Source organism: Microcaecilia unicolor, chromosome 2 (assembly GCF_901765095.1).
Source record: "Microcaecilia unicolor chromosome 2, aMicUni1.1, whole genome shotgun sequence".
Classification (NCBI taxonomy): Eukaryota; Metazoa; Chordata; class Amphibia; order Gymnophiona; family Siphonopidae; genus Microcaecilia; species Microcaecilia unicolor.
In genome coordinates, this window is record NC_044032.1 from 477,477,101 (window position 1) to 477,492,763 (window position 15,663).

At 43.4% G+C, this 15,663-nt stretch overlaps 1 protein-coding gene across 1 annotated transcript in view; it reads right to left on the reverse strand.

Annotated features, from left to right (window-relative positions):
* The window catches only part of KDM3A (lysine demethylase 3A), a 334,933-nt gene that overhangs the window by 270,177 nt on the left and 49,093 nt on the right, over nucleotides 1-15,663 (reverse strand). The window contains 1 exon segment of the mRNA XM_030191048.1: nucleotides 9,871-9,981. Within this exon segment, the coding sequence (XP_030046908.1) occupies nucleotides 9,871-9,981 (111 nt within the window).

Consider the following 15,663-nt stretch of genomic DNA (forward strand, 5'->3'; position numbering starts at 1 on the left):
GATCTCACCACCTCTTCACAATTGTTAAATTCAGGCGCCTCGGGTACCTCCCGGATTCTTATATTGGAGCGTCTGCTCCTATTCTCTAAGTCCTCAACTTTGTCTAGGAGGTATCTGGCTTCACTTTTCCTCTCCTCCAATTGGTGCTCCATAGCTTTCATCGCCTCTCCCTGCTCCTCTTGATCATTTTCTATCTCCAGGACTCGATTTCCTAGCTCAGTTATTTCACCTCGCAGCTCCGCGCTCAACTGGGCAAAGTCCCTTCGCACTTCTTTGAGGTCCGTTTTAATCTCTTGAAACCATGAGCAGAGCTTCGCCCAAATCTCTGGCTCTACCTCCATTCTTTCATTTGAGGGCTCATCGCGTGCTCGCTCTGCATTTTCATGATCCCCTCTCGTGCTCTGAGCGCCATTTTGTTCCGTTCTCCCTTTCTGTTGTTGATATGAGAACGCTGCTAGGTCCGGCAATTTTGCCTTCGCTTGAGACATCATTTGCTTTCGTTCTTTTTCACCAGTCAGTCGCTATGCTTTTCAGCCGATTTGCGGGGTAAGGATCGCTACTTAAATGCTTTTTTTAATGCTGATCAGCGGAAGCTTCGTTGTCACTGCTCCATTCTGTAGCGTGACGTCACTTCCTCCTCCGGCCAAGTTTTGTTTCTCTCAACAAAATATTGCCGGAGATAGTGTGTCTCAAAGTTGCCGAAATCTTGGAGTCATACCATAGAAGGCTGCAGTATAGGGTCAAACAGATTACTAGATCTCAGCAAGTATTGCATCGGCGAACATAAAACTTTACCAATGTTCATTGGGGTCATGTATGAATGTTCACAGAAAATTTCAGCGAAATCCGTGATGGTCGAGAAGGGCACTTCTCTGAAATCAGACCACTTGACATGGAATGACCCCAAACGAAGTTTGTAAAGACCAAGATGGGCGAGGGGTATTGGAGATGGAGGATATCTGGTATCTTCAGCATTTGGATGATCTTGATTATACTTTTTTCTCCCACCTACAAGGGGTCCATGCACGCTTGGACTACATTTTGGTGTCCCATTCGTTAATTCGGATAACGGACCAATCGGGAATTGGAGTACCAGATGTCTCTGATCACGCACCAGTATGGGTCAATTTGCAGTGGGGAGTAGCACCGGGTCCACCCCGTTGGCGAATGAACCCAGCTTTATACAAGGATAGGGAATTTCACATGTATCTGAGGCAGAGTTGGCTGGAATACGTGAGGAATAATGATATTTTATTTATTTGCTGCATTTGTATCCCACATTTTCCCACCTATTTGCAGGCTCAATGTGGCTTACATTATGCTGCAATGGCAATTGCCATTAACGGAATGAAAAGTTCAGATTATTTATATAATTAAGGTACATAAAAATATCAGATGAATTGGGAATAAATAAATAACTAATACAAATCAAGTATATATCAAGGACAAAGTATAACATACAGTAATAATAATGTGATTAAAGTAACCTAATAATAAGTTCAGTATTGGTTAGTTCTGGTGTAGTTTTGAAGTTAAGCCATTTATGAAGGATTCATTTCGTAAGTCTCTTTAAACAGACTAGTTTTCAGTATCTTCCGGAAGGTTGTCAGATCATGAGTTGTTTTTATGACACTCGGTAATGCATTCCATTTTTGCATGCCGATGTAAGAGAAGCTAGATGCATGTATTGCTTTATATTTAAGTCCTCTACAGTTGGGATAATGGAGGTTTAAGAAAGTGCGTGATGAACTTATTGTATTTCTTGCTGGTAGATCTACTAGGTCTGACATATATGGTTCATAAAGTCATTCATGGAGAGGCCCCATCATACATGTCAGACCTAGTAGATCTACTAGCAAGAAATACAATAAGTTCATCACGCACTTTCTTAAACCTCCACTAACCCAACTGTAGAGGACTTAAATATAAAGCAATACATGCATCTAGCTTCTCTTACATCGATGAAAATCCCGACCTCTGCTACGAGCCGAAAACTGTCCACGCCCAGAACCTCTAGGCCTATCCTCCGGCAACCGAGGGACTTTAGCTTCTCCTAGGCTACTTACCAACTTATCCAACTCAGGACCAAACAAGAAGGAACCCTTAAAAGGAAACCTACTAAGTTTAGATTTCGAAGCCGCATCTGCTGACCAACCCCGCAGCCACAGAGTACGGCGAGCAGCCACCGAGAAAGCCATAGACTTTGAAGAGGCCCACAACAAATCATACATAGCATCTGCCAAAAAACCTGAAGCCATCTCCAGCTTAGCCACGTCATTATCAATAGCAGCAAGGTCATCAGATGAACGGTCTAAAATCCTTTCAGACCACCGAAAACCCGCCCGTGCCACCAGAGAACCACAGATAGCGGCCTGCACAGCCAGAGCCGAAACATCAAAGGCATTCTTCAGAAGGGACTCAATCCGACGCTCCTGGGGGTCCCGCAAAGCCGTGCCGCCATCCACCTTAGTCACCGCGGATACCACTGCGTCAACCACAGGAGGACGTAAAAGCTCTTTATCAAAATCCGGGACCGGGTATAGCCTGTTCATGGTTCTAGCAAGCCGAAAACCAGAGTCCGGGCGCTCCCATTGTGCCTGGACAACATCCCTAATGTCCTGATGCATGGGGAAAGACTTACCGGACTTGCGAACTCCTTTAATCAACAAATCCACCTTCCTAGGTTCCGCCACATTACTATCCTCATCCTCAAAACGGAGAGTAGAAGAAACCTGGGAAATAAGCTCCTGAAGGTCATCCCTATGAAAAATTCTGACCACCGAAGGATCCTCCCCCACTGGAAGGGATTCCTCACCATCACCCATATGAGAACAATCCTCAAACAAGTCTGCCTCAGGACCCCAAGAATCCTCTGCCAGAGCAGGGAACTCCTGCTCAGGCTCCAAGAAATCATCCTGCTCTGCTTGCTCAGACGGTCTGAACCGTTTCACAGGCACAGAAGAAACCTCCACAGAATTCTTTACTGGAGGTTCAGCAGGGGCAGACTGCTGCAGCAAAAAAGCCTGATACATCTGCATTACAAAAGCAGGGGGAAAACCGACCGCCCCCTGAGCCAGGATCGCAGCAGGAGCAGCGAGCAGTGAGACCAGAGGAGCCCGAGAAACACTAGGACCGGCCGCATCCAAAATGGCGGACGTTCCCGCCAAAACCGGCAGCGAAGAAGCGGGAGACACGACCGCCTGAGCGCTACCCGAATCGGACACCCCCCGAAAGCAGGCCCACCGGCGCCGATGAAACAGAGAGACCTGCACCTCAGAAATGTCAACCGCAGTGCAGAATTTACACACCCCGCTCGAAGCGAGGCCCCGACGCTGGCAAACAGAACACCGCTGCAACTTCTCCGACATCGCGAACAGCTGATCAGGTAAACAAAGAGGCGTGAAAACGAAAGTAAAACCGCTAACTTGCTAAAACAGAACTGGAGCTGCCCTGCTTGCCCAATCTCAGGCAGAAAACCCAGCAACGCTGTAAGTAATCACAGACCCAAGGTCTGGATTGCTTTGAATTTAATCTTTCAAGCTTCAATCTTTTAAGCTTTAAATCTTTAAAAGTAGCTGCCTCTCCCTGCCTCAACAGTTCTTAACAGTTCTCAACAGTAAGAGCTGGAGGGAAACACACTTAGTCAGACTGCTCCTGACAACAGTCTGCTTTACCAAACAGCAGAATTAACCACAGAATGCTGCTACTTCAGGGAGGAATAGGGGGGAGGGACTCGCCCACCGAGTGTGACACCCCCGGGGCAAACAGAGACCCCCACGAACCTCAGCCCCTAACAAGCAGGTTTTTTGGGGGGGTTTTTTTCAATGCACAGATATAATCTGAACCTTTCAGCAGAAAATAGAAATTACCAAGAAAGAGAAAAGGAATGAGACTGAAGGACTCACCACCTTCCACCTGCTGGAGACTGAGATTACTGGATCTTTCTCTGTCTGGCAAGGGCTCTTATTGGCTCTCTAGAGTCACAGTTTTTTCTCAGTCTCCACCTGCTGGAAGGCATGCACAACCCATCAGTCACATTCTGGGCCGGTCCGGAGGGAGGCTAAGGAACTTTAAGTTGCTGTAGGACAAAGAAAACATATTTAGTCCCAACTAGCTTGACTAAACATTTGTAAGGGTATGCAAGAAGGAATATGGCTCCCAGATTCTTTGTTGCTTAGAACGCCAAGAATAAGTACATAAGTACATAAGTAATGCCATACTGGGAAAAGACCAAGGGTCCATCGAGCCCAGCATCCTGTCCACGACAGCGGCCAATCCAGGCCAAGGGCACCTGGCAAGCTTCCCAAACGTACAAACATTCTATACATGTTATTCCTGGAATTTTGGATTTTTCCAAGTCCGTTTAGTAGCGATTTATGGACTTGTCCTTTAGGAATCCGTCCAACCCCTTTTTAAACTCTGCTAAGCTAACCGCCTTCACCACTTTCTCCGGCAACGAATTCCAGAGTTTAATTGCACGTTGGGTGAAGAAAACTTTTCTCCGATTTGTTTTAAATTTACTATACTGTAGTTTCATCGCATGCCCCCTAGTCCTAGTATTTTTGGAAAGCGTGAACAGACACTTCACATCCACCTGTTCCACGCCACTCATTATTTTATATACCTCTATCATGTCTCCCCTCAGCCGTCTCTTCTCCAAGCTGTATAGCCCTAGCCTCCTTAGTCTTTCTTCATAGGGAAGTCGTCCCATCCCCACTATCATTTTAGTCGCCCTTCGCTGCACCTTTTCCAATTCTACTATATCTTTCTTGAGATGCGGCGACCAGAATTGAACACAATACTCAAGGTGCGGTCGCACCATGGAGCGATACAACGGCATTATAACATCCTCACACCTGTTTTCCATACCTTTCCTAATAATACCCAACATTCTATTTGCTTTCTTAGCCGCAGCAGCACACTGAGCAGAAGGTTTCAGTGTGTTATCGACGACGACACCCAGGTCCCTTTCTTGGTCCGTAACTCCTAACGTGGAACCTTGCATGACGTAGCTATAATTCGGGTTCTTTTTTCCCACATGCATCACCTTACACTTGCTCACATTAAACATCATCTGCCATTTAGCCGACCAGTCTCCCAGTCTCGTAAGGTCCTCTTGTAATTTTTCACAATCCTGTCGCGATTTAACGACTTTGAATAACTTTGTGTCATCAGCAAATTTAATTACCTCGCTAGTTACTCCCATCTCTAAATCATTTATAAATATATTAAAAAGCAGCGGTCCTAGCACGGACCCCTGAGGAACCCCACTAACTACCCTTCTCCATTGTGAATACTGCCCATTTAACCCCACTCTCTGTTCCTATCCTTCAACCAGTTTTTAATCCACAATAGGACATTTCCTCCTATCCCATGACCCTCCAATTTCCTCTGTAGCCTTTCATGAGGTACCTTGTCAAACGCCTTTTGAAAATCCAGATACACAATATCAACCGACTCCCCTTTGTCCACATGTTTGTTCACTCCTTCAAAGAATTGAAGTAAATTGGTCAGGCAAGATTTCCCCACACAAAAGCCATGCTGACTCGGTCTAAGTAATCCATGTCCTCGGATGTGCTCTGTAATTTTGTTTTTAATAATAGCCTCTACCATTTTCCCTGGCACCAACGTCAGACTCACCGGTCTATAATTTCCCGGATCTCCCCTGGAGCCTTTTTTAAAAATGGACGTTACATTGGCCACCTTCCAATCTTCCGGTACCACGCTCGATTTTAAGGATAAGTTGCATATCACTAGCAGTAGCTCCGCAAGCTCGTTTTTCAGTTCTATCAGTACTCTAGGATGAATACCATCCGGTCCAGGAGATTTGCTACTCTTCAGTTTGCCGAACTGCCCCATTACGTCCTCCAGGTTTACCGTGAAGTCAGTAAGTTTCTCCGACTCGTCCGCTTGAAATACCATTTCCGACACCGGTATCCCACCCAAATCTTCCTCGGTGAAGACCGAAGCAAAGAATTCATTCAGTCTCTCCGCTACGTCTTTGTCTTCCTTTATCGCCCCTTTTACCCCTCGGTCATCCAGCGGCCCAACCGATTCTTTTGCCGGCTTCCTGCTTTTAATATACCGAAAAAAAATTTTACTATGTTTTTTTGCCTCTAATGCTATCTTTTTTTCATACTCCCTCTTGGCCTTCTTAATCTGCGCCTTGCATTTGCTTTGACACTCCTTATGCTGTTTCTTGTTATTTTCAGACGGTTCCTTCTTCCATTTTCTGAAGGCGTTTCTTTTAGCCCTAATAGCTTCCTTCACCTCACTTTTCAACCAGGCCGGGTGTCTTTTGAACTTCCGTCTTTCTTTTCTAATTCGCGGAATATGTATGGCCTGGGCCTCCAGGATGGTATTTTTGAACAGCGTCCACGCCTGTTGTACAGTTTTTACTCTCTCAGTTGCCCCCCTAAGTTTTTTTTTTACCGTTCTTCTCATTTTATCATAGTCTCCTTTTTTAAAGTTAAACGCTAACGTATTTGACTTTCTGTGTACAGTTACTTCAAGGTCGATGTCAAAACTGATCATATTATGGTCACTGTTATCAAGCGGCCCCAGTACCATAACGTTCCTCACCAGATCATGAGCTCCACTAAGGACCAAGTATAGAATTTTTCCTTCTCTCGTCGGCTCCTGCACCAGTTGCTCCATAAAGCTGTCCTTGATTTCATCAAGGAATTGTATCTCTGTAGCGTGTCCCGATGTTACATTTACCCAGTCTATATTTGGATAATTGAAGTCACCCATTATTATCACACTGCCCATTTTGTTCGCGTCTCTGATTTCTTTTATCATTTCTGTGTCTACCTGCTCATCCTGGCGAGGCGGACGGTAGTACACTCCTATCTCCATTTTTTTCCCTTTTATACATGGAATTTCAACCCACAGTGATTCAAAGGTGTGATTTGTGTCCTGCTGAATTTGTAATCTATCTGAGTCAAGGCTCTCGTTAATATACAATGCTACCCCTCCACCAGTCCGGTCCACCCTATCATTACGATATACTTTGTACCCCGGTATGACAGTGTCCCACTGGTTATCCTCCTTCCACCAGGTCTCAGTAATGCCTATTATATCCAATTTTTCATTTAGTGCAATATATTCCAACTCTCCCATCTTATTTCTTAGACTCCTAGCATTTGCATATAGACTTTTCAGAGTATGTTTGTTGTTCTTATTTGCATGATGCTTAGTACCTGACACTATTGATTTGACATCTTTTGTCTGATCTTTAGTTGTATTTAAGGGCACCTGGCCTACCACGGTCTGTTGTGCAACCTCTATCCAGAAACCCTATCTTCCCTGTTTGTGAGGTATCTTTGCAAGATACCTTTTCCCGAACCATGCGCTTTTGAGCGACTGTCGGCCTTCCCCCCATTTCTAGTTTAAAAGCTGCTCTCTCTCTTTTTCAAAATGCCAACGCCAGCAGCCTGGTCCCATCCTGGTTAAGGTGGAGCCCATCCTTTCGGAATAGGCTCCCCCTTCCCCAGAATGTTGCCCAGTTCCTAACAAATCTAAAACCCTCCTCCCTGCACCATCGTCTCATCCACGCACTGAGACTCTGGAGCTCTGTCTGTCTCTTGGGCCCTGCACGTGGAACAGGTAGCATTTCAGAAAATGCTACACTAGAGGATCTGGATTTGAGCTTTCTACCTAAGAGCCTAAATTTGGCTTCCAGAACCTCTCTCCCACATTTTCCTATGTCATTGGTACCCACATGTACCAAGACAGCGGACTCCTCCCCAGCACTATCTAAAATCCTATCTAGGTGACGCGTGAGGTCCGCCACCTTCGCACCAGGCAGGCAAGTCACCAGGCGATCCTCACGTCCACCAGCCACCCAGCTATCTATATGCTTAATGATCGAATCACCAACTACAACAGCTGTCCTAACCTTTCCCTCCCGGGCAGCACTTGGAGACATATCCTCAGTGCGAGAGGATAGTACATCCCCTGGTGGGCAGGTCCTGGCTACAGGAGTACTTCCTACTTCACCAGGGTGATGCTCTCCTTCTAGGAGACCTCCCTCCTCCAAGGTAGCACAAGGGCTACTAGACTGGAGGTGGGACCTCTCTACAACATCCCTGTAGGTCTCCTCTATGTACCTCTCTGTCTCCCTCAGCTCCACCAAGTCTGCTACTCTAGCCTCAAGAGAACGGACACGTTCTCTAAGAGCTAGGAGCTCTTTGCATCGGGCGCAAACATATGACATCTCACCAACTGGGAGATAATCATACATGTGACACTCAATGCAAAAGACTGGATAGCACCCCTCTCGCTGCTGGACTGCTGACTCCATCTTAGTGTTTTTGAGTTTTCCAATATTTTAAAACTTGCTACAGTATTAAGGATATTGGCCTAATATAAAAGTGTCTTTTACTTTATATAGTGTATTGTATGATTTATATAGTATTTCCTTCTTAGATGGTAATGAAATGTATAAGAGCACTCCTTACTTGTTACCCTAATTACAATAACTGGCTATAAATGAGGAGTTGTCCTAGGGGTGGGTGGGAATACTAAATTAGATCCTGCAGTGGCTGTTAGATTCTGTTAATGCTGTGGTACAAGGCTTTTAAAACTAAGTGGAAAAGACTATGGAGATTAGCTGTTTTCTGTTAGCTGTTGAAATTTGCTTTTTAAGTTGCCTAACACTAACCTACAATTCCTCCTTTAAACCCCAATCTTTAAGTTCCCAAAGCACAAGCAAAGTAGCGTTCACTTACCAGAGAAATGTCCTCTTCTCTCAGAACTTGGGGAAACCCTGTACTGCCTGGTCCTGTTAGAAATCTTCTGTTTTGTTTTGTTTTAACACCAAATTAAGGGCAAAGGAGCTCTCTTGGTTTGTTTGTTTGTTTGTTTTACTGGTGAGAAAGGCTAGAGTTCTAAAGACCGGGAGGCAAGGAGGGAAAGGATGAAAGCAAGGACCCAGAAGACTGAGTATGCCCCCAAAGTTGGCACCACCAGCCAGACACCCCTAAACTCAACTGGCCCACAGGACCCAGGAGTATCCCCAACAGACAAATCCAGGAGCTGCTGAAGCGCCGTCCACCACCTGCAGGAGATAGAGATGTACTGAGGTGAAGGAGGAGCTGGCCGTCTGGTATCACTGCCTTCAGCTTTGTAATCTCTATCTCCACCTGCTGGTAAATGGACACAACCCACCAGTTCTTGGATTCATCTGCTGCATACGCTAAAGAAGCTACAGCTTCACCTTGAAGAGTGGATATCAATACATAGCCGAAGCTTGCTTTCAACTGCAGCACCGAAGAGCAGCACACAAAGGCCAGTATTTGGTGATTTAAGGCTCGTTATTACAAGCAACCATACACAGAAATGAAAACTGTGAATCAGATTACAATGTCCCCATGCCCAATATGTTTGGGCACTTCACTGTAGCAATATTCTGTGTGATTTCATTCTCATTTTAGTAATTTTTTGTTTTGTTTTTTTGAAGGACATTTTTTCAGTTATTTCCTCATTTTGTTGTATTTTACAATTGTTGAATACTGCTCCTGTAGCAGGAACTGAGTGGCCAAACATTGTTGGGCATGTGGACACTGATCAGATTAACAGTTTCGACTTTTACTTATGGTTGCTTTTAATAAAGCTGAGCCTTAAATCACCAGATACTGGCCTTCATGTACTGCACTGTGGTTTCCTGATTATGGCTACAACCCTAAAACATTTATTAGTTGTGCTATGAGTTGTGCTCTTTTGTTTTTGTATTTCTGAAAAGGGTACAGGGCACTAAAAGATTTAAAATTAAACAAGTTTCAGCAACTTAAAAATTATGCACCATACGACATCTCTAAACGTTTCAGGTCAAACACACGTTACATGAAAAGAAATTCTGAAAGTTACCTGTAGAGGTTTCAAAAGCTCTTGAGAAATAAACACTCTGCTGTTCTCACCAAGGAACTGTATTGAAGTAATGGATCCCAGCCCAACCTTGTCTACCAAACACCTATACATCTGAAACAAAAATACAGATAGTTATTAAATGGCTAACACAGGAGCAGACAATGAAGGAGGGGAAACTACTACACCTTCCTTCCCCCTACACACAATATCAAAGAAAGTACATATTAAAAATAAAAAAAAATTAAGAAAACAAACACAGTGCACGATTCAATTTAACAGCCTTCCAATCATAAAAACAACTGTTAAAAGGAATGACAGATTTAAATCATATCACAAGATGGTGTATTAGGTTTCCTAAATCAAATGTCCATATTTTTTTAAGGAACCTTATTATACTCCAGTCGCCACATTAAAGAATGACACAGGGATGGGGACCCCCAGTAAACTGTGGTAACAAAAACATTGGTATGGGGGAGGGGGTAGCGCTAGTGAACCCGATTAAGATGGCTGCCTGATTCCACAGCTCCTCACATTCCTACTAATAATCCTTGTACATCTAGGATACTCATCACTCCCACTTTTACACAACTTCATAACTTGGTTGCTGATGGTTTCAAAAAAATTAATTAAAGTTGAAAAAAAATGAGGCTGGTACCTCAACCCTACCGGCCTCAAAACAGACCAAACACAAGACCCTCTGAAAACTTACCATCAGAGAAGAACGATGATCCCTCTGCATTCAATCGAAGTCGATTATGGATAAGATTATCTCTCAAAGAAATCATGCAGGACAACCAAGGTATTCTCAAAGAACTAAAAGATGACATTGGAGAAATAAATAACCAACTTACGCACAAACACACACCGCTTCAATGGAAACCACGTGTACAGCCCACTCAGAGGCCATTACCATCTTACTATGCAGAGACAAGGAAATAAGGTGTCTCCGCAAACATTTGGAGGACTTACACAAATGATCCAGAAGGAATAATCTGCGTTGGGTATCAGAGAGGGTCTTGAAGGATCGGATCCCATACAATACTTAGAACTATTACTTCCAAAACTTTTAGACATCAAATTTGAACACCCTCTAGAGTTTGAGCACTCACACTACATTCCTTTCTTGCACCCACAGCATCAATAATCTCCAAGACCCTTCATCATTCAGCTTCATCGCTACCCACAAGCTTGGCAAATCTTACAAAAAGCTAAGTTCAAATATCCGCTCTCACTGGAAGGCATGAAAATCATGATATTCCCAGACCCAAGAAAAGCCACTGTACAAAACAGAAAAAGATTTCTGGCCTTCGTAACAAACTAAAATCTCTGGAAGCCCAATTCGGCCTACTCTTATCCCAGGCGCGTTACAATCTAATACCACGCGCTCCTTTGAGGACCTGGAGTCTCTGTTTCAATTTCTGGATTCAATTTGAACATCTGTCCATGTCACCTTAGATCTACAGCTTGTTCCTCCATATTGCTTACGGATGCTTCTCCTCTAGCGAACAATGTTTCCCACACGGAATCATCCATGCAACCTCTCCTTCACTTGTGACTTGGATCTACTCAGCCTTCATAACCCCATTACACTTTGCTTTGCCTGGATCGATTGTACATTCTCCTTAATATCAATATCATAAGCTGCCTTACATCTCAACCTCAGTTGCAATTTGTCTGCTTTATACAATATGTCTGCTTGATTTAGTGACAAGTTTTATGTTACCAATATGGCTTCACTTCATTTATTTTTCTGTAAGAGCATACTCCTCTCTGCAAGGATTGCTGCCCTTCTTTACCCAAATTCCCCTATAAAAGTCTATTCTTTTATGGAAAAACTTTGCTCTCTGAATGCATGCCTTCACCTGCTAGCTCACGGCATCAATATGACTAATACACTATAGCCACTATTTCCATATGTGCATATATTGCTATTACTGTGCCTTTAATCTGCACTTTTGTTTCCTTACAGTTCATGTCAGCATGCCTGCAATACCTTTATGTTTTATAACACTTCAGATATGCTGATTGTATGTTTGATTTTCTTATATGATTTTTGTCATCATTATGGCTCTTTAATACTTTTACACTTTACAAATACCACTGCAATGCATGCTGGTCCTTCACAACAAGCTGCTCTAGCAGTTCCCTCCATAGAGGTGCTAGTGGGGTTCGGTTATTATGAGGAACCTCAGATGACATCCTCATGCAGAAGCTAGTAACCCGGAAGCCCTACCTTTGAATTTGTTGGTTTGTACCTTATTGCACCCTATTATAGATCTGTTGTATTGATATTTAATCTAGGTACCAGTTAATAATAACTATATTTGTACCTTGTTAATTCTAGCATTGTTTCTAGAGTTATGCTTTATGGTATATGCTCTTAATATTATAGTTAAGTGAGATGGCTCCATAAAAACATATTTCTGTGTCATGTAACATACAATACACATACAGGGAAATGTAAGATAAAATGTACCTCCTAGTTGTAACACGACAGGTTTCAATATCAAAAATTGTTTTCGTTGCTTCTGTGTGTCCCTCGAAACATCTGGAAATATGAGTATCTTTAGATCCAAAAATAGTTGGTCCTTACGCATAAAGAACAGTCTAAACACCCATTGTTTGTCCAGTAGTAAAGCCACCGCAGCTACCAAAGTTGCCGCAGTGGCCTGCTCCGTACCCGATGTTTCCAAAAGAGCAGTGACATCCAAAGGAGTCTGTTGCTGTGTTTGATCTCGTTCTTTTGTGGCCTCAAAAAGAACTGGAGTTATAATGCCGTTGCATCGCTCCATGGTGCGACTGCACCTTGAGTACTGTGTTCAATACTGGTCGCCGCATCTCAAGAAAGATATAGTAGAATTGGAAAAGGTGCAGCGGAGGGCGACTAAAATGATAGCGGGGGGACGACTTCCCTATGAAGAAAGACTAAGGAGGCTAGGGGCTTTTCAACTTGGAGAAGAGACAGCTGAGGGGAGACATGATAGAGGTATATAAAATAATGAGTGGAGTGGAACAGGTGGATGTAAAGAGTCTGTTCACGCTTTCCAAAAATACTAGGACTAGGGGGCTTGCGATGAAACTACAGTGTAGTAAATTTAAAACAAATCGGAGAAAATGTTTCTTCACCCAACGCGTAATTAAACTCAAATTCGTTGCCGGAGAATGTGGTGAAAGAGGTTAGCTTGGCAGACTTTAAAAAGGGGTTAGACGGTTTCCTAAAGGACAAGTCCATAAACCGCTACTAAATGGACTTGGGAAAAATCCACAATTCCAGGAATAACATGTATAGAATGTTTGTACGTTTGGGAAGCTTGCCAGGTGCCCTTGGCCTGGATTGGCCGCTGTCGTGGACGATGCTGGGCTCGATGGACCTTTGGTCTTTTCCCAGTGTGGCATTACTTATGTACTTATGCAATAGAATAAAGTCTTGTAACTTCTCTTTCTAGATTCAAAATTGCTTTGAGAATGTTTTCCTTTTTCCTCCTATTTCTATCTAGAACCCCCCAAATATAATGTGGACTTGAGTGTTGTTAAATATATTATATATAACTAAAAAAAAAAAAAGGCCTGCTTCTGACACAAATGAAACGGGCACTAGCAAGGTTTTCTTCGGCTCCCCTGCAGCCACCCATGTCCAGCGACCCTCCTCTCCCCCTGCAGCCACCTATGTCCAGCGACCCTCCTCTCCCCCTGCGCCCACTGCAGACACCCATGTCCAGCGAACCTCCTCTCTCCCCCCTGCTCCCCCTCCTGCCACCCATGTCCAGCAACCCTCCTCTCTCCCCTGCCCCCCTCCAGCCACCCATGTTCAACGACCCCCTGCCCCCCCTGCAGCCACCCATGTCCAGCGACCCTCCTCTCTCCCCTGCCCCCCCCCTCCAGCCAAGCATGTCCAGCGACTCTCCTCTGGACATGGATCAGCTGTGAGGCATGTTTTTTTTTTCCTGGGTTCTGAAATTGACATCATAATAGCTACGGTGATGTCAGCCTGATCTACGGAGCCTAGCAGACCAACTCAGAAGGAGCCATGGTCCCAGGCAGCAAGACAGAACGTTGGACGTGAGAATTATTATATAAGATGTTTGGTAAGTTGGTAACAACACTTTCCAATCAATTGTAAATCCTTGAAATAAGATGTAAATGTATAAAAATAAAATAAAAAAAATATTATAGTTATTTTTCTCATATAGTTACCTTTATATGGATCCTGGAACTTTATCCTCAGATGTGCAACTAATCATTTTGTGTGTCCCAGGCATCTGTTCTTCTCTCTCCCTATGCACCCATAGTTTCTCTCAGGCCAGTGCTTATCTCCACTGGTGAGAGATAAGACACCTTTTGGCTACTTTTCCATGTTATTATAAAATTACAGTTTATTTACAGCACCATCTTCTCACTCTTAGAATCCTTCATCTGGGCATACTTGCTCACACACCCTTAAGATTATCTAATGTTTCCCAACTCTTATAGTCACACATTAATGATATTCCACATCTGTGTAGTTTCAGTGAATATAGAAGGGTTAAATAACCCTATTAAAAGGAAGAAGTTACTTACATATCTTAAAAGATTAAACGCTGACATAGTTCTCATCCAGGAGACTCACCTCCTGTCATATGATAATCCACGACTTAAATTACAGCCCGATTGCCTTCTCTTTATTCTCACAAAAGAAAAATGGTGTGTCTACCCTAGTCCACAATTCCTTACAATACTCAGAGGCCCTTTTACCAAGGTGCACTGAAAAATGGCCTGCGGTAGTGCAGATGTGTGTTTTGGGCGTGCGCAGAATCATTTTTCAGCACACCTGTAAAAAAATACCTTTTTTTCCATTTTTGCCGAAAATGGACGTGCAGCAAAATGAAAATTGATGCGCATCCATTTTGGGTCTGAGACCTTACTGCCAACCATTGACCTAGCAGTAATGTCTCATATGGTAACCGGGCAGTAATGGTCTACATGCGTAAAATACAGATTACTGCCCGCATGCGTAGCAGACATGCGTAAAAAATGAAATTACCACAAGGGTCATGCAGTAGCCGGGCAGTAACAAAATTGATGCATGTTGGGCGCGAGTAGGCAGCTACGCGGCTTAGTAAAAGGGCCCCTGCATTCTTAAACAAATGACAGATAATTGTGGTAGGTGGGTAGGCACTACAATCCTCTAACAATTATTCTATTAATATTTTTACCACCTCCAATGACCCTCAATTGTTTCATAATCTCACTGTAGCAATACCTTCTTTAGGAACTGCACCAATGATTTCAATCAAGTTTAAGACCCCTTTATTGATAGAAAGTCAAAAGTCCCATATCACCCCAATAAAGGAGCCCCAACAATCACTGCTCTAAAAAAAAAAAAAAAAAAGGGCTCTAAGCCTTATAGATATATGGTGTCTACTTAAACCGACAGAACGAAATTACACCTTCTTCTCCCCGTCCCAAGTTACTCCAGGATTGCTTTCTTTTTCATTTCTCAACAATTAATGCCTCAGGTTACCCATTCTGAGATATTAAGCCAAAGTATATCTGACTTCTCTGTCATCTCCTTGTCATTTAATAATACAACCATTCCACTCTCACAATATACCTGGTGATTTAATCCATCTTTACTGCAGGATAATGACTTTGTTTAATTGCTAAGATCTAAATCAGAGGAATTTTTCACCCACACTCCCATGTCAGACTACTCCACAATTACTTGGTGGAATGCCTATAAGGCATCAGAGGCGTAATTTGTTAACTATACTGCAGGTGTTAATAAAAAATGTAAAAAAAAAAAAAAAAGAGAGG